The sequence below is a fragment of the Hylaeus volcanicus genome, chromosome 1 (assembly GCF_026283585.1).
Source record: "Hylaeus volcanicus isolate JK05 chromosome 1, UHH_iyHylVolc1.0_haploid, whole genome shotgun sequence".
In the NCBI taxonomy this organism is placed as follows: Eukaryota; Metazoa; Arthropoda; class Insecta; order Hymenoptera; family Colletidae; genus Hylaeus; species Hylaeus volcanicus.
In genome coordinates, this window is record NC_071976.1 from 25,147,786 (window position 1) to 25,168,900 (window position 21,115).

General features: G+C 37.3%; 4 protein-coding genes across 9 annotated transcripts; 2 read left to right on the forward strand and 2 right to left on the reverse strand.

Annotated features, from left to right (window-relative positions):
* Positions 1-370: 370 nt before the first annotated feature.
* On the forward strand, positions 371-10,413 carry LOC128884925 (sodium- and chloride-dependent GABA transporter 1-like). Its single transcript, XM_054138624.1, has 9 exons — positions 371-940; positions 4,099-4,496; positions 5,382-5,682; positions 6,525-6,705; positions 6,788-7,055; positions 7,109-7,483; positions 8,101-8,403; positions 8,473-8,640; positions 8,964-10,413. The coding sequence occupies exons 2-9, from the start codon at positions 4,350-4,352 to the stop codon at positions 9,051-9,053; spliced, it is 1,833 nt and encodes a 610-aa protein (XP_053994599.1). The 5' UTR covers positions 371-940; positions 4,099-4,349; the 3' UTR covers positions 9,054-10,413.
* A 150-nt stretch (positions 10,414-10,563) lies between these two features.
* Positions 10,564-11,934, forward strand: LOC128884959 (uncharacterized). Its single transcript, XM_054138686.1, has 2 exons — positions 10,564-10,946; positions 11,152-11,934. Exons 1-2 carry the CDS (start codon positions 10,845-10,847, stop codon positions 11,905-11,907), a joined length of 858 nt encoding a protein of 285 aa, XP_053994661.1. The 5' UTR covers positions 10,564-10,844; the 3' UTR covers positions 11,908-11,934.
* Positions 11,935-13,010: 1,076 nt separating this feature from the next.
* On the reverse strand, positions 13,011-17,608 carry LOC128884930 (spermine synthase). 6 transcript variants are annotated; one of them, XM_054138653.1, is made up of 10 exons: positions 17,451-17,579; positions 17,177-17,249; positions 16,791-16,910; positions 16,346-16,634; positions 15,459-15,570; positions 14,145-14,267; positions 13,902-14,056; positions 13,751-13,840; positions 13,476-13,667; positions 13,011-13,401 (listed from the first exon to the last, which is right to left on the reverse strand). In XM_054138653.1, exons 4-10 carry the CDS (start codon positions 16,625-16,627, stop codon positions 13,255-13,257), a joined length of 1,101 nt encoding a protein of 366 aa, XP_053994628.1. In that variant the 5' UTR covers positions 16,628-16,634; positions 16,791-16,910; positions 17,177-17,249; positions 17,451-17,579; the 3' UTR covers positions 13,011-13,254. The 6 variants fall into 6 exon arrangements, with proteins under 6 accessions (XP_053994628.1, XP_053994612.1, XP_053994619.1 ...); XM_054138637.1 differs by lacking the exon at positions 17,177-17,249 and having other exon boundaries at positions 17,451-17,608; XM_054138644.1 differs by lacking the exons at positions 15,459-15,570; positions 17,177-17,249 and adding an exon at positions 15,849-15,960 and having other exon boundaries at positions 17,451-17,608.
* Positions 17,609-17,753: 145 nt separating this feature from the next.
* On the reverse strand, positions 17,754-20,590 carry LOC128884920 (another transcription unit protein). The gene is made up of 7 exons (XM_054138611.1): positions 20,279-20,590; positions 19,749-20,205; positions 19,514-19,629; positions 19,029-19,435; positions 18,353-18,943; positions 18,075-18,276; positions 17,754-17,994 (listed from the first exon to the last, which is right to left on the reverse strand). Exons 1-7 carry the CDS (start codon positions 20,322-20,324, stop codon positions 17,825-17,827), a joined length of 1,989 nt encoding a protein of 662 aa, XP_053994586.1. The 5' UTR covers positions 20,325-20,590; the 3' UTR covers positions 17,754-17,824.
* Between the last annotated feature and the right edge of the window lie 525 nt (positions 20,591-21,115).

The window sequence follows — 21,115 nt, forward strand, 5'->3', positions numbered from 1 at the left end:
CGGTCCCCCCCCTCCTTTTCTGGATCATCGGAACTCGAATGTCGTGGGCGAGCGATCCACGGGCTTCCAGGCTGTATACGCGCGCGCACATGTATCGGAACGGTGACAATAAAGAGCGCAGCTTCGTCGAGATAGCCGTCAACTTGATGATGATATACTGTTGCGATCTTGGGTGACCCTCTTTCTCCTTGTTTTCCTCGTCCCCTCTTGCTCACTGGGCGCGAGAGCGGGCACGAGTGAGCGCGCGCGGAATAAACGCGTGACACCGATGTAAACGGCAAGGGTGGACCGGGGGAAAAAAAGGAAAAGGGGGATCCCCCGATTTCGTACCCCCGATATTTCAGCTAGTTCGACGTCGAAAGCGAACACCCGATTCCAGTTCTGAGCGGGCCGGCCGAGCATTCGCACCGTATCCCGAGACCTACCTCGAGACAGGCCTCGATACAGAAAAGTTTGACGAGAGTTTGGGAGCCGAGGGATAAGGAAAAGAGCAAATAAACGATAGAGATCGACGAACAGTTTTGCGTTAATCTTGTCGGTTAATGTAGATCGGTGGTAACCGATGATAGCGTCGTTGCGACCACCAGGATCGAGAGAACCAATCAGCTCTTGATCGGGACGACAGGTTCCGTCAGGCAGAGTGCACACGCGACCCTTCCGCTTCGAGGATCTCCTAAGCCCCGGAAATGCCGCCCGTTCGACGCGATCGAGCTGTCGCGTGAAGGATCAAGAGTGCCCCCCCAAGTGCAGTGCATACACGATACCTCGATTCTTGGAAGAAAAGTTCGGTAAAATTTCTGCCGTTTCTCTCGTGCGATCATCCTTCCTTTCCTTTCCACGTACCGCAAACTCGCGAGGAATAGGCGTCGCGCTGCTCGCGGCGACCGGAAGCGCCTGGGGACGAGACGAAGACAGTGCTGTTGGGAATCGAAGATCGATCGTAAGTAAGCTCTGCGAGTGGAAGATTCTTTCGAACCTTTTCAGTCGTTTTTCTCGTAACAACTAACATGTTTATTTTGTTGTTTGATTAGGTTTGTATCGCGTTGGTAATCCGTTCGCGAGGAATCATTCACTAGATCGTCGCGTTGACTTAGGATTGAGAACTGGAGAGACAAAGATGGGCAAAATTTTCGTGGGATAGATCAGCTTCCTTAAACATTCTTCGAGTTGTTAACAACCCGCTGTACAATAGCAATTTAAGGAACTGGTACACTACTCTTGACTGGAATTACTCTTGAAATTAATCCGATTCGTAATAATAGTCACGATATAGGTATACTTTTCATGTACGAATAACATATTCTGATATTTACAAACAGTAATCCCCACCGAATGCTAACGAAACCTTCTGAAAACTTGTGACACGTACTCTTCGATTCTTGTTCAACGAGAATCGAATCAACAGTTGTTTACCCTTTGCTGTAAGATAACTATGTGAACACGAGATTTGTATTTAGATAAGAATTTTGCCCATCTCTGCAAGAGGAAGTACGGTAGGGGAGCGTGACACGCGCGGTAGCCGGACATCGACGATTCTTCTGCGTCGTTGACCGAGAAATCGACGCCGAGGGTCCGGAGGAAAGATTGCGCTAAGGCAGTGGTTCTTAACCTCCTCTAGCTCGTAACACAGTTCGAAACAGTGACACGAAACGAAAGGCACGCGTGCCATTTTGATATCTGATAAGATTTCTTTGTCGTTCTAAAGAAGTTTACATTATTCTATTAAGCTTGGTGTACCACATGGAACCACGTTCGATACGACGATTTCTCTTCAACGGTGCAACAATAGTATCAAAGCAAATTAAATTACATTTTTGAACAACTCTTTGGTAGCGATATTACATTATTAAAAAACTGACGTAACAATCGCTGCATCTGGTGCGAAGGCACGAATCGTGAATAATTGTAGCGAAAATTTGTAAAAACTGTACAAAGTAGAAGTTCGTCGAGATCGTTACGAAACACTCGTGATTCGATATCGGCCGCTTCGGGGCACCGAGGGGTGTCCTGGCGAAGTGGTTAAGGATCGCTGCGCAGAGGGGTTCGATCGTGGATTCGATACCCAATTAAGGATAACCGAGGAATTCAAGATCACAGCGATATGTCGGTTACGCGGAACAACGCATTCTCGGTTAATTAGAATATAGCTGTTTTTTATGAGCGTGGAAGAGGAAGAGGGAGCCGAGCAAATAGATCGCGAAGGGGAAGGATGGGCTCTGGGGGGACGCGCACGGACTCGGGATATTCATTACAGGGTTCCCCAGCCGGACATTCGTATTTAACCGCGTCGCGTCGATGCTACTTTTGCGCCTTGATTCTTTCTTATCGATCTCCGCACCGGTATCAATCGTACGCTGTCTTCCTATCAGCCCTTTGCAAAGATATCCCTCATCGATTTCGGAGAAACTCCATCGACAGATAGAAAATCGAAAACTGTTACAATATGGAGGAAGTGCTTGCAATTAGTCAGTAATTCACTTGATTGTACGAACGTAATTACTAGACTGCGGATCATTATGCATTTATAGGAAATTTGAATGTGCAAGACCCTACAGAATGCAAACGATATGCAAGAATATAAAAGAAATTGAAAGTAAAGTTCGTGTTATATTATTTACAGAATAAAATAAATTCCTGTTTAGCGTCAATTTTTGTAGGCACGTTCGCGAAGATTTTATTTTGCATAAAGATCCGCAGTCTAGTAATTACGTATGACGTTCAGGATATTATCGGTGTTATTTAGTTTTAGAAAAGGTTTCGGAGCTGCATGGGCGATACTTGGGCATTAAGCAATCTCCTGACGCTAACCGTCCTGACCCACATGTGGGACAGTGGACAGCGAATGCGTTAAGGGCCATTAAAATATTGTTTAACGCGTGCCAAATCGTACAACAAATAAAAGCACGTGTACTTGGTCGATGTAAGGATCATATTTGGTAGCGGATACGAGGGGCTATGGGGATCCCCCCCCCCCTTCTTTAGACTCTTCCAAACTTAGTACTCATCGTATCAATAACGATAATGAACATTGTGTAGAACATAATGTATCAGGTGGACTGGAAAGTAACGTCGTTTTTAAATACTTGTCTATCACTCAACTCGTTGATTTTTATCGATCTGGCATTGAAAATTTGCACAATAGATTACAAAAGGCTGTTAATAACGATGGCGATTGCATAACTGATTGAAAATAGAAATTTATTAAAACTCTGTTTGAATTTAATGTAAAAGTAACGACATTACTTTCCAGTCTACCACTGCTTAAAATAGTTTGAAACATTATAAAAAATCTGTTTGATTCTTGTTTTTGTATTCTTCTTTTTTTTTTCTTGATTTTCTCTTATCATCTTCTTCTTGTAACACGATAAATCAAAATCTGCACTAGCCTATCAAAGCGTAGCGAGAAGAAATTCGAAGAATTTGAACTCGCTTGTTACAAGAACTCTGCTTTCGCGATGTCCTTGGTTCGCCAGTCTTCGAGTCATCCGGTATCCTTGAATTTCGAGGAGTAATAGTCTTCCGCAGATTTTCCAAGCGATGAAACGCGAATCGCATCCGGTACAGGAAGCGGAATTCGGTCGAATCGTTTGCGGAGAATCGCATCCTTTTGGGGAACCTTGAGAAAATTGGAGGACTCATAATTTGAAATAAAAGGGTTCCATACGACTTCGAACTGAACTCTCTGCACGCGCGAAATGCAAATATAATTAATTAAATGGATGGTGTATTACGCAGACTAATTCCAAAATTACCACGCTATATTAAAACTTAAAATTTTGGGTAAATACTAGCGTACATCATTCGTATATGTTGTATATTTTCTGATGTATAAATATAATTAACTGTTATTCGCGAATTATCAGATTATTGTATCATTCTACTGTATAAATTTCTTCGTCCGATTATTTTCACGATTTCTGTTTAGTTTGAACAATTATCTATGTATCATTCTAATTTCTAGTTTTCTAAGTTGGGTCCTGATATCTCGCCTCGAGAATCAAGTTTATTTAGATCCGTAAACATCAAGGACAAGATCCGGATATGCCATTAATGTTTAATCGAATAATCTCGTTGTAATATAAACTTTGCACTTCACAGCTCGCGTACGCCCCAGAAGAACATCGCGTTTGACGAGCTTGGAGACTCCTACATCCCCTTGACGTTTTCGAGCATCGTCCAAGTATCAAACGCTCGAAGAAGGTGTACGAGCTGCGAACCGTATCATTGTCGAAGCATTGTTATGTCTTCGCGGTAGTTCCACGAGTTGTGGAGGAACGCGCGCGAAAGGAGCCGAGGTAGAGCGGAAGCGGAGGAACCTTTTTACAGGCAGGCGACAGAGAGCTATCAAAATGACGGAAGCATCGAGGGAACCAGAGCTCGCGGATCCCGAGAATCCCGACAAAACTGCTTTGAATTTGACGGCCTCGTCTAGCAAATCGAAACCACTACCAGAGCGCGGTACATGGAGCACCAAACTAGACTTCATTTTGAGTGTGGTAATTTTCCGAGGGACGAGTGTCGATAACGGCAGCCTTTGACTCTGAGCTCTTTTGAATAAATTCAAAGTAGAAATCTAAAATAAAACGTGGGGAAAGTTTCGTATGTTTGTCTGGAGTAGCATTGAAAATCTTTGAAAACTACATTAATATTAGTAGATATAAATATTAGGCCCTACCGGAAAGTTCTGTCCGATCCGGTTACAACAAGTTTCAACAAGTATGCGTATATTCGTTAAAAACGATATACGAATTGCGATCACGCTGGCAAGATGTCATAAATAATGATAAAAATCATATTATTCGATCAAATTTATTCAAAGCGTGAAAAATTTATTATTTTGTTTCATTCTAGAAATGGACAGAACTTTCCGGTAGACGTAATATGTATAAATAAATCTTGCACGCGTCATCCCCTGTATTACGAAGAGACGGGTTGGTTAGCAGGTCTGATTAACTATGGTATAATCTCCTTTCTATAGCCCTACCTTTCATAGCATAATCTAGGAGATTATACCGTAATTAATCAGACCCTCTGACCAACTTCTCATCGTCGTACGTGTAACACCCCTGATTACCACGTAATCGACGTAATAAATTATAATACAACATTGCACCAACAATAGTGTCATACATCGATACATTATTTGTTTAAATTAATCGAAGAATTAAGACAATTTCGCGCGATGCAAGTTATCGATTAAGAGATTAATGGACCTCCTAGGTGACTATGACACCGGCCTAAGTTGACGTCCACATTCTAACGAATGTTTCTCGTCCCTTAATACAAGGTCAAAGACAGCTCTTATCGACACATGCCACCACGTCGTTTCCCCATTCTGTTTACCAGTATAAACCTTGTTAACTAAATTTGTTCGACAACAGGTTGGCCTAGCGATCGGTTTAGGAAACGTGTGGAGATTTCCGTATCTCTGTTACAAAAATGGCGGCGGTGCCTTCTTAATTCCGTACTTCTTGACGCTGGTACTCGCTGGAATCCCGATGTTCTTCATGGAGCTCGCCCTTGGTCAGATGCTCACCGTTGGCGGCCTCGGTGTCTTCAAAATAGCGCCCCTCTTCAAGGGTATCGGTTACGCGGCGGCTGTCATGTCCTGTTGGATGAATGTCTACTATATCGTGATACTCGCCTGGGCCATTTTCTACTTCTTCATGTCCATGCGTAGCGGTTCGTCTCACTATAAGTTGTACAGGCTGCGGCAGAAATAACTCCCACATTTTAAGAAACGATTGAAAAAAAGTGGTACCAGATAACACCAGAAACTTTTTATTTCTTAAATCTAGATGTAAAAAAGTTTTGTTTACTTTATGTTTTAAAAATTATGTCGTCCAAATGATTTGGAGTCGTTCTTGAAAGTTTTCCATCGCTCTCGCTAGCATTTCGGAGGAAATTCTTTCAATTTCCTCTTGGATGGCCTTCTTTAGTTCATTCAAAGACCAAGGACGATGTTTGAAAACCTCGGCCTTGAGGTATCCCCACAGAAAAAAGTCACATGGACTTGAATCCGCCGAGCTACGGTCCATACAGGGCGTCGTCAGCGCGAAATTTTGCAGATGGTGTTTCCCGGTCGAGTGATTTCTTTACGCGAAAGAGTTCCGTGGCCGCCGTAGCTCGGCGGATTTAAGTCCATGTGACTTTTTTCTGTGGGGATACCTCAAGGCCGAGGTTTTCGAACATCGTCCTTGGTCCTTGAATGAACTAAAGGAGGCCATCCAAGAGGAAATTGAAAGAATTTCCCCCGAAATGCTAGCGAGAGTGATGGAAAACTTTCAAGAACGACTCCAAATCATTTGGACGACATAATTTTTAAAACATAAAGTAAACAAAACTTTTTTACATCTAGATTTAAGAAATAAAAAGTTTCTGGTGCTATCTCGTACCACTTTTTTTCAATCGTTTCTTAAAATGTGGGAGTTATTTCTGCCACACCCTGTACATAAGATTGCGAAAGCCACTTCTAAGGCCTTTTCCCCGTCGAAGGAACTCATTGGTTTCTCTTGCTTGATTAGAATTACCTTGGGGAAGCTGCAACAACTACTGGAACACGAAGAACTGCGTGAACCCCTACGACAGGGACTCGTTGTTATGTTGGAATAAAGTCGTCAGGCATACAGAGGTGAAATGGTGCTCCGTCAACGACGTCAACGTGACGGTCTCGGATCTCACTGATCCGGTTAAAGAATTCTGGGAGTAAGTTCGATCAAGCTTGATTAGACAATAAAACTCGACCAAGTTAAACATGGAAATCCTCGAAAACTGATTTGTTTTCCAGGCGACGAGCGCTACAGATCAGCGAGGGCGTGGAACACGTGGGTCACATTCGCTGGGAACTGGCTGGCACTCTCCTTCTGGTCTGGATCCTCTGTTACTTCTGCATTTGGAAGGGTGTAAAGTGGACCGGCAAGGTCGTCTACTTCACCTCCCTTTTCCCTTACGTTCTGCTGACGATTCTTTTGATCCGTGGAATCACGCTGCCTGGGGCCATGGAGGGCATTCGATTTTACATCAGCCCGAACCTTTCCAAGCTGAAAGAGTCAGAGGTAACTGAATACGATCGTCGGCCTACCAGGAGATTCTAGAATTGATTTTGCAGGTGTGGATTGACGCGGTCACGCAAATCTTCTTCTCGTACGGATTGGGATTGGGAACCCTAGTGGCTCTAGGTAGTTACAACAAGTTCACGAACAATGTCTACAAGGACGCTTTAATCGTGTGCTCGGTGAATTCGTCGACGAGTATGTTCGCTGGCTTCGTAATATTCTCCGTGGTCGGTTTTATGGCTCACGAGCAACAGAAGCCCGTCGAGGAGGTCGCTGCTTCCGGTCCGGGATTAGCATTTTTAGCTTATCCTTCGGCGGTTCTCCAGCTTCCAGGAGCGCCTCTTTGGTCTTGCCTGTTCTTTTTTATGCTTCTTCTCATCGGGTTGGATTCTCAGTTTTGCACCATGGAAGGGTTCATCACTGCGATGGTAATGCGAGACTACAGGTCTCTATACAGGGTGTTTACGTATAAGTTCGGACATACGCAGTCGCGTGTCAATTCTACAACAAATTTACAACAAAAAATTACTCTTGGACATTTTCTTTGTGTCGCCTTATTCTCGAGAATTTTCACTTTTAATATTTTTTATGCGTTCTCGACTTGACACTCTTTAAACGGCCATAACTCTACCAAATTACGGTGCAAGCTTAAAATTAAGTATACCATTCGAAAGAACGTTAAATTTACCATCTCCCTGATGCCAAAGCAAAATCTATTACGTAGATTTAACAAGTGAAGAATTAGGTCAAACTTTACATTGTGAAAATTTACAAAAATTTAACGTTTTCTGTATTCGTTTTTCGGTTCCGTAAGACATAGTTGTTTGGCGGGCACTCCTCGGGAAAAACTTCCTCGAGGTCTCAAACGCAGAAAAAATATTAAAAGTGAAAATACTCGAGAACAAGGCGCCACAAAGAATATGTCTAAGAGTAATTTTTTGTTGGATATTTGTTGTAGAATTGACATTCTGCGTAACTTATACGTAACCAGCCTGTAGATACACGTTTAAAAAACTAGAAACCGAACGAACGACTGTGAATCCAGGTGGACGAGTGGCCTCAGCTGCTTCGTCGACGCAAGGAGATATTCATCGCGATCGTCTGCGTGCTCTCTTACATTATCGGATTATCCTGCATCTCCCAAGGCGGGATGTACGTCTTCCAGATCCTCGACTCGTACGCCGTTTCCGGATTCTGTCTTCTGTTCTTAATTTTCTTCGAATGCATCTCGATAAGCTGGGCCTTCGGCGTCAACCGATTTTACGATGCCATTAGGGACATGATAGGCTACTACCCTCTCATGTGGTGGAAGCTCTGTTGGACGTTTACTACACCGATGATCTGTGTCGTGAGTCGATCGTTTCCATTGATATCGTTCGTTTTAACCGTGTCGTTTAATCGTAATCTTTCGCAACAGGGCGTTTTCATCTTCAATCTGGTACAATGGACACCTGTAAAATATCTAGACTACGAATATCCGTGGTGGTCGCACGTGCTTGGCTGGATGACAGCCTTATCGTCGATGCTCTGTATACCTGGTTACATGCTGTACTCCTGGATGACAACGCCAGGCGACAGTTCAACGGTAATTCGCGAATTTCTATTCTCTTATCGTTTAAGGGGCGAGTCTGGTCCAGCTAATGTACATATTTTTCTAATGCATATAATTTCCAGATATAATTAATTTTTGTATATGTATGTATGAATGTATGTATACGTTCAAATTAAATCTACACTGTCAAATTTTCTTCTTTGAACGTCCCTTTATATCTAAACAAAGTTTCAATAACAAAAATATGTACATCAGCTGGACCAGACTCACCCCTTAATCCTTTACGGTACAGCATTTCTGATTTTTGTATATAGCGTTAACAAATTTCTAAGCCAATTAGTATTTATGTTTTCTAGAAATTCAAGTTGTTGGTACGAATAGAAGACGACGTAGCGAGCCTGCGAATGAAGATGGGCCAGCCATCGCTCGAGTTAACACCGCTTTAACTGCCACGGATTTATCTCGACTCCGAAAGGAATTTATCTTCCTAATTTTTGCTACTTCCCGACTATCATTAATTTAACAAACTAACCGTAACTATGTCATTTTTATGTTATCGCTTTCGTGTAACTTCTCGTAGAATTGTCCGTTTCCTTCGATTCGGAAAGAACATTGATCGTGTTCCCTTTTCCGAACAACATTTTTGTTAATTAGAAGACAGTTTTCTTGTTCTTTCTTTCTTTCTTTTTTTTTTTTTTTTTTTTGTATGTTCCAGGTAATAGACTCTTATTCAACGGATAGAAGAGTCCCCATTTAAAAATACAAGGGGACTAAAGTGTTCAGAAGTCGCGTTTAGTATGTTAGCTTAAGTGTATTTAGATTATCAATTAATATTTATATTATAAATACAAGAAATTTTCGGTGTACGCGAATAGTTCGCAAAAAAACTGTTGTACGCTTAAACGATGGATCGATGCAATTTTATATTCTGGAAAAAATCTAATTGTAAAGATGGTAGAAACCGTAGTACTTCGCGAACGTTCGAAATCGCCGAAACTATTTGCGTAAGCCTAATCACAAATTTAGCTGCTAACTTATTTTAGCGATATCGGACGCGTACGGTAAATCAAAATAACTGCACATCTTGAATTTAACAGGTTGGCCCCTATGTCACCCATATAGTATAGGTGACAGAGCTTTTCATAAAAGAAGAAAAACTAAAAGAATTAATTCTGAATATGAGGTATTAAAGAAAATAAATCTGGATAGAATTGGTAAATTTGGTAAAATCAGAAAAATAAGTGCTACGAGCAAATTGTTAGATTATCTAGTTCCCAATTGTCTTGAAACATTTTAACTCTGTAGAAATTTTCACGAGTGTTAGTCTGACAGTCAACGTATTAATTATAAAAAAAAAATACACATATCTCCGCTGCCACAGTTATTACGTTTTACTGTTCAATCGATAGATAAGCCGTGATATTTTTTATCATTAAAAGAGTAAAAAATATCTCGGTTTACGTGCGATTTTATGGAAGATGTACATGCAAACTTTATTCTTAATAAAAATTGTAGATTTACGTAGGGGGCAATAGATATTCGTTGTATTATGTACCAATAAGAAAAATCGTTATCAACGTGTACTAGACTCGAGACTAAATATTTGAAAAAGTTTTTTGATGGAATCCACTGTATATTTAATTGAAAATTACTATAATTAGATGTTTTACTAGTGTCTATTGTAGTCGTATACATATGTTACGCACGTTTCACTTGTAGGAAACGCGAGAGGAAAAAAGAGGAATAAGAGGAGAAGTATCTGTACGACAAAATTCTTTTTTGGTAAATAAAGGCAATTGCAGAAAAGTTTACATTATTATGATTTTATGTAGTGGAACCTGTGTACGCGTTAAGAACCATAGGATAGGTAAAGTGTAGAGATGACACATATAGTTTTAAGTTGATTTTAAGTATTTTATTTCAACCGTTTTATATAAATGTGCTTTTAAATATTTTGTATGATATACAAGATTTGCAGTTCTGTATGAGTTGGTGTTTTATATCAGTGAAAGAATATTGAAAATTTCTCAACCATCAAGATGGCAGTGTGAATCTAACGGGTGCAACAGAATTTGGAACTAAGACGTTTGTGATTAGGTTTCGGATCTATCGGATTGTTAGTTTCACGTGTCTTTGAAAAATAACTAAAATTTCAATAATATTGATTTCCGTGTTTTGTTGTTGACAAAGTTTCGTGACAAAACGAATTATTTCACTGGATACATCCATTAAGTAACATGACAGAAAAGAATGAAGATAATACCGAGAACGATAACAATATTGACAGGATAAAACTAGTAGCTGACAAGAAAACTTTTTTGGAAAAACAGTATCTTCAGGTACACTTGTATTTTTATTGCTTTTTTGGTTAACTATTTTGTATGATTTGAATACAAATTTTAAGGTTAAGTTCATTGGACTATTTTCTTAAAAATTGTTTATACTTAAATTCTTTTTTTCAATGTATTTTCCTAATCTAATGCTAATTTATAACACTATTTTGTTCAAATAAATGTTTCATCATTGTATGTAATTAATTTTAAGGTTCAAAGAGAAATTAAAGTATCCTTTGCTCGTTTGGCACAAACATTATATGCTAGAGAGAAACAACTTTTACGACAATCAGAGGCAATTTACAGACAACAAATATCTTTGGCATTATCTAGCCAAGAAACTCTTCCTCCATCTATAGCAATACTAGATGAGAGAAATATACTTGAAGAACAAATCAAACAATTTGGAAGAATAGAGCTGACAGGTTCAAACTCGACAGCTATAACTAATTTAGAACCCTATCAAATTCAGGAATACCAGGACATTAATAAAGACCATGTCAGCTTTGACAAGTCCATTAAAATTTCAGAAATTATTTCTTCGAATACAAACATGGAATTTTCTTCTATGGCAGAAGACAGAAAGATGGAAAATATTTGTAATGAATTAAAGACTTTTAGTGTAACAAACTTAACAGATAAATTGAGTAATATTACCGATTTCCAAGAAAAAGATTCTGAAAACATGCTTGACCAGTCATCAAACGCAAACTTAGAATTTCAAATAAACGATTTTAATCTACAAAATGTTAGTATTGATCAACAAGACGATGGCAAATGTTTCAAAAATTCAATAAGAAACATTGTGGAAGAACAACACAATTCTTATGAACTCCCAGAACAAGTTCAACAGTGGTTAGACCAGATTGTTCTGGAAACTGAAATAGAACCAACCATTCATGAAGTAGAAAAGCTACCTGAAATATCAGAGACGTGTGTCTACACAAATCTCCAATTAGAAACATAAAATAAATATTTTTATTTAACCGACCAACCCACCATAAAGTTTTGTATAATCTATTTATTCTTTATTCTTCTAGAGATAAAAGATATCTCTTCTTGGGATCAAATCTTTCATCATAATTGAATAGCTCATATTCATTTTTTTCCATGCATTTGATTATATATTTATTTATTTATATTATTGTTAATCTAATATTAATTAATTACGGAATGTTCGTCTTAGTAATTAAGGATCAATATTATCAATTATCAAGAAGATTGTAATACTGTCAGTATTGGGAAGCTATTAATCTTAAGGATTTTCAAAAGGAACACACTTTATTAATTATTAATAATGATTTTAATACCCGTGATGGAAAAAGTAATAATAATAATTCAGTGTTATTTTACGAATGTTAATATGCATAAACAGTGATATTAAAACGAGTTTAAACATGTTAATTATATCGAAATATTAATGATACTATGATATTTTTTAATTAATGAAAACTAATTAAACGATAATCAAATATGATCAATATTTGTAGTTACAATTTAAATTTTCTCCGCTAACCAGTAATTGGAAGCTTTTTAATTTTCTACTGTTTTTTCTAATTATTTTTAAACATTTTTTTATAAATATTTTAATAAAAAAAAAAATAAAGATTAATGCAGCTATGAATTTTTTTTCACAGAATTCAAGTAACTGACAAAGACAGTAAAAATTAACGTATTAGTTGGGTGTTAATCGGTTAGTTCTCTATGTATTCCTTAACCCCTTATTGCCTGATATATTATATACTTGTGATATTTCTATTATGTACAAAAATTGTTATAGTACGAATTAAAACTTACTTAGTAAATATAAATACATAAAAGCAATTCGACCCTGAGACATATTTGTACTCTATGTTTAAAAAAAAAAAATGAGTACATATTTATTTGCTTTCCTTTAACTTCTTATATTTTCATAGTGTTAATAAATAAATTAAAGCATTAAAGGGTTAATTATTGGCTTATATTTGTACAGTAATTAATCTTCTTGTATTGCTTTCTTTGGAGTTACTTGTATTAAACCATTGGATGATTCGTTTTGATTATTGACAGTTATTTGAAAAAATAATTGAGCACCTTTGTATAGTTTATTAGTTACTAAACAATTAAATAAGGACAAATAACCACCACCTTTTATATGTACAGACGCCAACGTAGTAGTGTCAATCGGAATTTTATGTCCAGCATCGGGATCTTTTCTTTTAGATACCGACTTGTTAGCAAAACATCTGCGACTAGGGTTGAATATGGGTCATAAGGGAGGAAATGGGTTGTGAGCATGCCTTCCCTGGAACCTCAAGGTTGTACATTTAATCCATCATTTTAACGATACTTGGTAGAAGACCCAATCCTCGAAGAAAGAGGGTATAAAAGCGCTATTTTTAGTAAATGTTACTGGTCGACAAAGTTGTGAGAGGACTTGCTCGTACATTTCTAGCGATTCTGGACAGGATGCTCCATTGCCCTATAACACGGAATAACAGTTATTCTCGAACATAATTATCAAATAATAAAAAAACCAATATCAAGCGTACTCACATGAGTCATATATTTCCCAGTAGGCTTCAAAACTTTCATTGAGGAATTTAGAATAAGTCTCATAAAGTCCCATGCATCACCATGCGGAGTAGTACTGATCGGTATGTCAGTGAGGTCACCAAAGACGTAGTCGAACTGTCGACCTTCTTCTATCATGTGTGCTAAAGTTTTTGCACAATCTCCAACGATAATCTACAAGTTTCGAATTTTTCATTAAACATAACCGCCTTCTTATTTTCAGTTCGGGAAGAAAATTTTATTTTATTAAAACCAACTTCATAGTTCTCTGCCTTTCTTTTATCTAGACAATCTCCGCATATGGTTCTCATATGTTGACTGCAAGCTTTTATAACAATATCATCAATCTGAAAATTATTTTTCGATAAAACGTGGTGTACAATTTTTTATTTTGTAGTTTTTACATACTTCCAGCATTGTAACGAATTTTGGTTTTTCCTTGAGCAGTTCCCAGAGTAAACCACCATCCCCTCCTCCTAAAATAACTATCTCCTTTCCTGTATAATTCTCCTTTCCACGCTGCATCAAAGTTTCTGTATATATAAGGTCTGCTTCAGATATATCTACAGAGTGTACAGTTTTCTGTTAGAATTTTTCTAATTTTTAAAGTCTTTCGTTCTGGTTTGAAAAGAAAATATTTTTGTTTCTTACTCTGCAATTCATCGAGAACCAATAAGTTCCCTAGTGACTTTGAATGCACGATTTGCACTTTTTGATAAGGAGAGCGTGCCTCAAAGACCAATTTATCTATATCATATTCAAGCAGTCTGTCATCTTAAAAAAGAAATACGATCGCATAAGAATTTAAAAATTTACACAATTCAAATGATCGCGTAACAAAGCATTTAACCCGCTTGTATCAAAAAGCAAAACGCGTTGCGTTATTTACACTATCGAATGTAGAGTAATCTGTAAACATTGACATTTTTAAAACTTATTTGCATTACTCATCTTAATATACCACGGGTTATCTACAACATCGGCTGGTACCAACGACAATTTTCCTTATTCTAGATCATTACACTATTTGTGGATTGTTCCACATTCGTTAATATAGATAACTCAACGCTTACGTTACCGCTTGGCCCAGGCCATACACTTACAGAGGTCACAGCAACATTGGTCTCTGTACTAAAAATATTACTTACTGCACAAAAAAGTTATTTCTTTAATACACTAAAGATTAAAAGAAGCGTGGTGACCTCTAAAAAGTAAGTGGCCCAGACCTGCCTTGATCAATGAGGGACTCTAGGCTTTAAATGAAATATCCCACTTCTTGATACAAATGGATCAATAGATGCATGCAAATGCAAAGCACAAATATGTCAAAAAGAAAAAAAAAAGAAACAATTCCTTACATCCAAAATAAAATGAACAACAATCAAAGTATTGAGGTTTTAGGAGTTTCGTGCGCGTATTACTAAATCTACCGCACTACTTATATTTAACAATCTTTATGTATTTCTAATGCGGCATGTAAACTGTAGGAATAAATAACGTCATTCATCGGATACATACAGCTGTAAGAATTGTAGGATTTTTAGTAGTTACAATTTTTAGTGTCGTTTTGAGATTTTAAAATACGTTTATTTTATGTTTCTTTTTGTGTTTGCTGCTTGTATTGCAAATCAGTTACGTAAACTGTTGCGTGAATACTGCAACAAAACTGATAAAGCGCAAGGTACGGTGATGATTTATTTAAAAATGGAGATACAAGTATGTACAACTAAAATACAATTATCATGTATAAACACACAATTTAAAAAATCATAATGTAACAAAGAACGATATTTCCTTCACGCGAAAAATAATAAAAATAATGTTAATAGCTCAGAAGAATGAATCATGTAACCGAGAATATGAGTTGAAGGCAATATTCATTGGCGATATTACGATAAAATTAAAAATTGTGCGGACACAGAATTGGACTTGTACCGTAAACAGAATAATAAATAAAAAACTCACCGGCGGTAGGAAAGTATCTGTCAAAAGGTCCACCGCGTTTAATTGGTGTAAGCATGTGCGAACGCGTAGAGGCTGCTGCCGCCTGCAACGCTGTCTCCAATTCTCTGGTCAACTAAAGGTGGCCGCGACAAGCGAACCGACGAATAAAAAAAAAACAGAAACTATCTTGTTAAACCAATCGTAATCACTCGCCTTTTACATATGCGTCAAGTCATTTCAAATCCCCTTGCTGAAGAACCAAAAAGAAACACCAGGGAAAAATACGCGCCAACCGGAAGAATTAATCAATTGGAGCTGTTGACGTTTTAGAGTGCAATGGAAACGAGTCGCACATTTATAAGGTGCTATAGAAAACTAAATATGGGAACTAATTGGGGAAACGGTTTCTACCTGATAGTGTCAGATAGAGGTCATATATGGTTCCTCGCCTTACTGGTGGCAGGCACTTGCTGCGTTGGCTATTCAGAGCCATCGCAACGTCCGCTTCCAGGTATCGCCACTGCTACAAGGTCCTCTTTGTTACACGTGTTTCTTTTGCATATAGTAAAATTTCTACTTATTTCTATAGTAGCACCCGCCAAGCGATGATTTTTTTACAGTACATTAATCTTGTAACTTCAGTTTTTCATATTAAATTTACGATTTATTTTATAGAATGCTTGTTTGCATATAGAGGTTTAAGTTTTCAGAAATATGCTTAATATAACCATTGTCATAACATGTAAACGAATTATAATATGTAACAAGATGTACCTTGTAATGACCCCGTATTTGAGAGATACCAAAGCTGATTTTGTATTCAAAACCCATGACAGGCAACTAAATATTGTAATGTTCGCAACTAGGTATTGCAAAATGATTATGGCAATTAACATAAGTGACTGTACCTCAAAGTTCAAGAGTGCTTCCTCATCGTCTCTTTTATAATACTCTATGTTAAGAGTGACCAAGCCTTCTGTATATCCTCGTACGGTAATCAAACTACCTTTAGGACCAGTATAGAGTACCAGAAGACTTCCATCAATGTTTGATTCAGTTAATGGTTTCAGACCATTGAAGTGTTCCCTCAGAACATTAGCAATTGCTAATTTTAGATTGGAACATTTCTCTACATCCGCTATTACATTTGATGGAACGGTGAAATCCAAAAGTACAGTGTGGGCAACCATTGTAAACCTAGAATAATTTTCATTTTCTATTAGTACAAAAAAATTAATTATTGCAAACAGACTATTTAATACAAAACTAGTACAAAAAATACAATAAATTAAACGGTTTCACAAAATTAAATTAAAAACGTTTAAACATTCAATATTAGTTTGAAGTTAATACCAGTGTATTAGTATAAAAGTTTTGTAAAGTCAAGGAACACTATTTTCACAATTCCTATACAAATCCTTGGATTGCATAAACATAAATTGATTTATCAAAAATTTCGTGTTTAAGCACTTCCTAAAAAAGAAAGAAGGTTATATTGCATAATTCGTAAAAAAAACAGGTTAATTTAACTTCGCTAATAGCTCAATTGTAAGTAATAAATTGATTAATCGTGCGAGTGAGTTCAAAAACTCCCATTTTATTTGATATTAACTCATCCTCTTTAAAAAGATCAAATTTTTATACTTTATATTTTTATATTACAGTTTTAATGTACTTTTGCGAAGAAGATGACATTTTAATATCGACTAAACATTTAATTATTATTTGAATCCACTTACACAAAAAGGAAATACAAGAAGAATGTTTATTAAACTGCTTAACGTACGTAATCGAAAATCACGTGCGATTAACCTAAGAACAAAAATGTAACTAACAGTCGAACAAAGGCATGGTAATTGATGAAGTATAGTTTCTCAATATATTTATGTAACTACAGAACAATATTTATTAAAAATTTGCCGCTTCTTGTAAACTTATAAACATGCGTGAGTAGCGTTGATACGATTAGCTTAATTGGTTATTATCGATAACGAAGGCTGCAATTATACTCACAAATTCGAATGCAGTAATTCTGAATTATAAGAATATTGGTTAGTTGGTGATGGGTTATGCCCCAAGAATAATTGGTTCGTTAGATAAAAATGCTTTCGTGGCACAGACAGGCACAGATCGCCGTGTTCTTTGCGCAAGTATCAGTGCTGCCAATTATTCGTAGTAAAAAATTTCTAGATTGTCCTAGACCTATGCATAATCGATGATTTGAATACTAATTTCAAATACTTTATTAAAATACTTCTTATTGATTAATAAAGATACGCATCAATGTCATGAATTCGAGAATCACTTAGCAGTTAATACTTCAAAAAAGAAATTAATTTATTTGTTTATATTACAAAAATAGCTTGTCTTAATGCAAAGCTGATATTTCAATCGCTAGCATTATCGCCTTGATTGTCATCTTCTCTTCCGCTTTCTGAAGCACTTCCTGAATTTGATTCTTCATCCGAATCTTTAAGAACCTTTCCTTTAATGTTCTTTTTCGGTCTGAGAGTTTCAAAATCTGAACCTTCCTCATCCGATGAATATATATTTGATGCTAAAAATATTAAAATATACATACACTCTTGAATTATTTAAATAAAATATTACATTAGTGTTTATCAGATTTTAATTTACCTTTAACAGGAGCATTCATTCCCTTTTTATACTTATTTTTAATTGCTGCAAGGGAAATGGCACCTTCGTCGTCTGAACCATCGTCATGGTAAGCGTCGCCACCATATCCTCCAACAGATCTCGCAGGATTTCTGCTTCCTGTAGTACTCTTCTTTGTCTTACTTTGAACTCTCATTGCCATACGTAATTTCTCCTCTTCTTTCTAAAAGTTATAATAATTTTAATGTTATCTATGAATGTCATGCATAGCAAAATTAAATTGATTAAACGTGACTCACTTTAATCATTTCGTATCTATTTTGATCTGGATTAGTTCCCACTTGCGATAGTACTTTTATACCGGAAGTTTTTTGTGATCTATCCGCAAGCGACATTGTCATCTTTCTATGAGTGAAGGACTCTGTAGAATGCGGACGGAATGTCAACTTAGTTCTGAACACTGCCTGACCCTGAAGACCTGTTCCTTGACGGATGTAGAGATGATTGTGATCACCTTGAAGTGGCTGCTTGTATACATCAAAGATCTCGGAGCCCAGGTGCAAAGACATGCTTCCATCAGACCACTTTACAAACCTGGCATTGCTTTCCTTGACAACTTTACCCTCATCGTCAAAAATTTCTTTCCAACGAAGAGTGTTTTCTACCTTTAATTTTAACCTAGCTCGACCTTCTTCGTCTAAAGTTTCCTCTTCATCAATCTCATCTTCATATGTTTCCGTATCAAATGGCCGTGTTTCTACTGAAAGGAAGTTTGGCAGTTTCACAAAGTGTATTTCACGACCTAAATCAGTCGAAATTTTTGGAATTTCTACATCGATTCTGGTTTCTGGTGGTGGTTCAGGCTCTTCTTCTTTCTCCTTCTCTGCATCCTGTAAGAAATTAAATCAGTAATTAATTGAAATTATTTTCGCTTCTTTTAATAAATTTTTAATCGTTATCATATTTCATACATACACCTTCAATGAATGCCTGACTAGGTCCTTCACCACCACTATCATATCTGCCTGCACTTCTACTTCTACTTCTACTTCTGCTCCTGCTTCTGCTTTTGCTTCTGCTCCTACTTCTACTTCTACTTTTACTTCTGCTTCTGCTTTTACTCCTACTTCTACTACGACTTTTCTCTTTCTTTTCATCTTCCTTGTCTTTTTCATCATCTGTACTAATGTCACTAGCATCTCCGAAAAGAGCATCCGCCGTTGGAGCAACAGTTTCCTTTTCTGCTGTTTCGCTTTCCGAATCAGAGTCTATCAATCGCTTCACTCTTTTCATTCCATCATCCAGCTCAGAAGCAGAGCCACTGTTATCTTCTTTTTGAACTGGGCTTCCTTCTCTGTCACTATCATTGGATTTTGTACTACCTATAATACATTGAAATAAACAATATATACTTTACTTTTAAAACGAGTACTAGTTATTAATATTTTTGGTTATTAGACCTCTAGTTTTTAATGATTTTTCAGATTCATTATCTTCCTTATTTTCTTCAGAACTATCTACTTTTTGTCCTGAGTCTGCAGGCTCAGTTCTTGCATTACCAGGGGAGTTTAACATTCTAGAAATATTAGTATAATAATTTTAGAGTACAACATTGAAATAAAGTAATAAATATAAACTTAGTTGGACATCATTGTTGTAATCTCTTGCCTTATCGCATATAAATTAATAACTAACCTTGTAGATTTTGGACTTTCTGATGTCCTTTCTTGTGGAGAGCATGATCTTGACCTTTGTGATTCACTATTATTTGATGCAACTGATTTTGGAGTACCACTTCTGGATCTCCGTGAACCAGATTTCTCACTTTGTGCAGATTTCTCACTTCCTACAGATTTCTCACTTCGCACAGATCCAATGCTTTGTACAGATCTAACACTTCGTGCAGATCCAACACTTGAATGTCTGGAATCTGACCTAGCTGGAGATGGACTTTTGGAAGTATGTCTGGAATCTGCTTTTTCTTCTACAGATTGACTACTAGATCTAGAAGACCTTCCACTGACATTTGACCCTACTGATTGTGCTTCATTTTCAACATCAGGATTTCTATCATGGGTAGAATTCGCAGTGTTAGATGGTGTGCCGCTGCGACTTGATCTAGAGGATCCTGATTGAGGGTCTGACTCTGAACCTAAAATAAATATATTTTTACGTTATTCTCGAAACAGTAACAAATATTAGATTAATGTTGCTACTTTTTTTACCTGAGTCGCCACTAGAGTCCCGTAAGTTTCCTCTTGTTGGTGACATTTTCGTTTTCTTACAGAAAATCTAATGATTAAGAATGGAATTTTAAAAGCATTGCTTAGGAATATGCTATACAGTCGACAGTGGTCGAAGGGTTAAAAATCAGTATGGTTAGTAGTATACAGTAGTACAACCACGAAGTAGTCAACACAAAAAATAACGTAAATTTATACAAATAGATCAAGTCCTTTTATGCGAGCAATCAAGCAATACCGACAAGGGACAACATGAAGAACAGAGCCACCGCTCAGTGAGCCGCTCTGTAAGCAGGTTTTAATACTAGTGACGTCATCGGTGGTGAAAAAGCTCAAGTTTGTAATGAAAATAGTTCCCACTGTTCCTGCTATATGGCGTCACCGACACCTTTTAATCAATAATACTTTATTTTTTATAAATGCATAATTAATACGATTAATACGCTACCGTGGATGCGCTCCACCGGCATACTCGCGCTTTGATTGATCGGGGTTTTCTGTTCGGACAACATTTTTGCTAAGGGAAAAGTTGTTTCAAATCACTCCCCGAATTACCCCTTTCAAGGAACTCCAACATTTTTGGAACACCCTGTAGTTCAATAAAAGTATAAGGGAGTGAACTCCGTCGCCGAAAAGATCGACGCGACATCAAAACTGAGAGGCCACTAGAAGAAGTAAATTAAGTAAGACATTTAGCCAGTAGGGGAGCTGAATGCAATTTCTGCTGTTCAAAATATGATGCTGGTAAGGTAAGGTAGGCTTTATAAGCAAGCGAGACATCTGAATGTGGACAACGACAATGTATCGTTGGTGCGAGCA

Coding starts and splice junctions, on each gene's coding strand:
- LOC128884959 (XM_054138686.1), top strand. CDS start 10,845: ATGACAGAAAAGAATGAAGATAATACCGAGAACGATAACAATATTGAC. Junction 10,947..11,151: donor TGGAAAAACAGTATCTTCAG/GTACACTTGTAT, acceptor ATTAATTTTAAG/GTTCAAAGAGAAATTAAAGT.
- LOC128884930 (XM_054138637.1), bottom strand. CDS start 16,627: ATGGTTGCCCACACTGTACTTTTGGATTTCACCGTTCCATCAAATGTA. Junction 14,057..14,144: donor GGTTCTCGATGAATTGCAGA/GTAAGAAACAAA, acceptor TACACTCTGTAG/ATATATCTGAAGCAGACCTT. Junction 13,668..13,750: donor GAAAGGCAGAGAACTATGAA/GTTGGTTTTAAT, acceptor CGAAACTTGTAG/ATTATCGTTGGAGATTGTGC.
- LOC128884920 (XM_054138611.1), bottom strand. CDS start 20,324: ATGTCACCAACAAGAGGAAACTTACGGGACTCTAGTGGCGACTCAG. Junction 20,206..20,278: donor GGACTCTAGTGGCGACTCAG/GTAAAAAAAGTA, acceptor TATTTATTTTAG/GTTCAGAGTCAGACCCTCAA. Junction 19,630..19,748: donor GAAAGTCCAAAATCTACAAG/GTTAGTTATTAA, acceptor TAATATTTCTAG/AATGTTAAACTCCCCTGGTA.
- LOC128884925 (XM_054138624.1), top strand. CDS start 4,350: ATGACGGAAGCATCGAGGGAACCAGAGCTCGCGGATCCCGAGAATCCC. Junction 4,497..5,381: donor TAGACTTCATTTTGAGTGTG/GTAATTTTCCGA, acceptor GTTCGACAACAG/GTTGGCCTAGCGATCGGTTT. Junction 7,056..7,108: donor CCAAGCTGAAAGAGTCAGAG/GTAACTGAATAC, acceptor TTGATTTTGCAG/GTGTGGATTGACGCGGTCAC.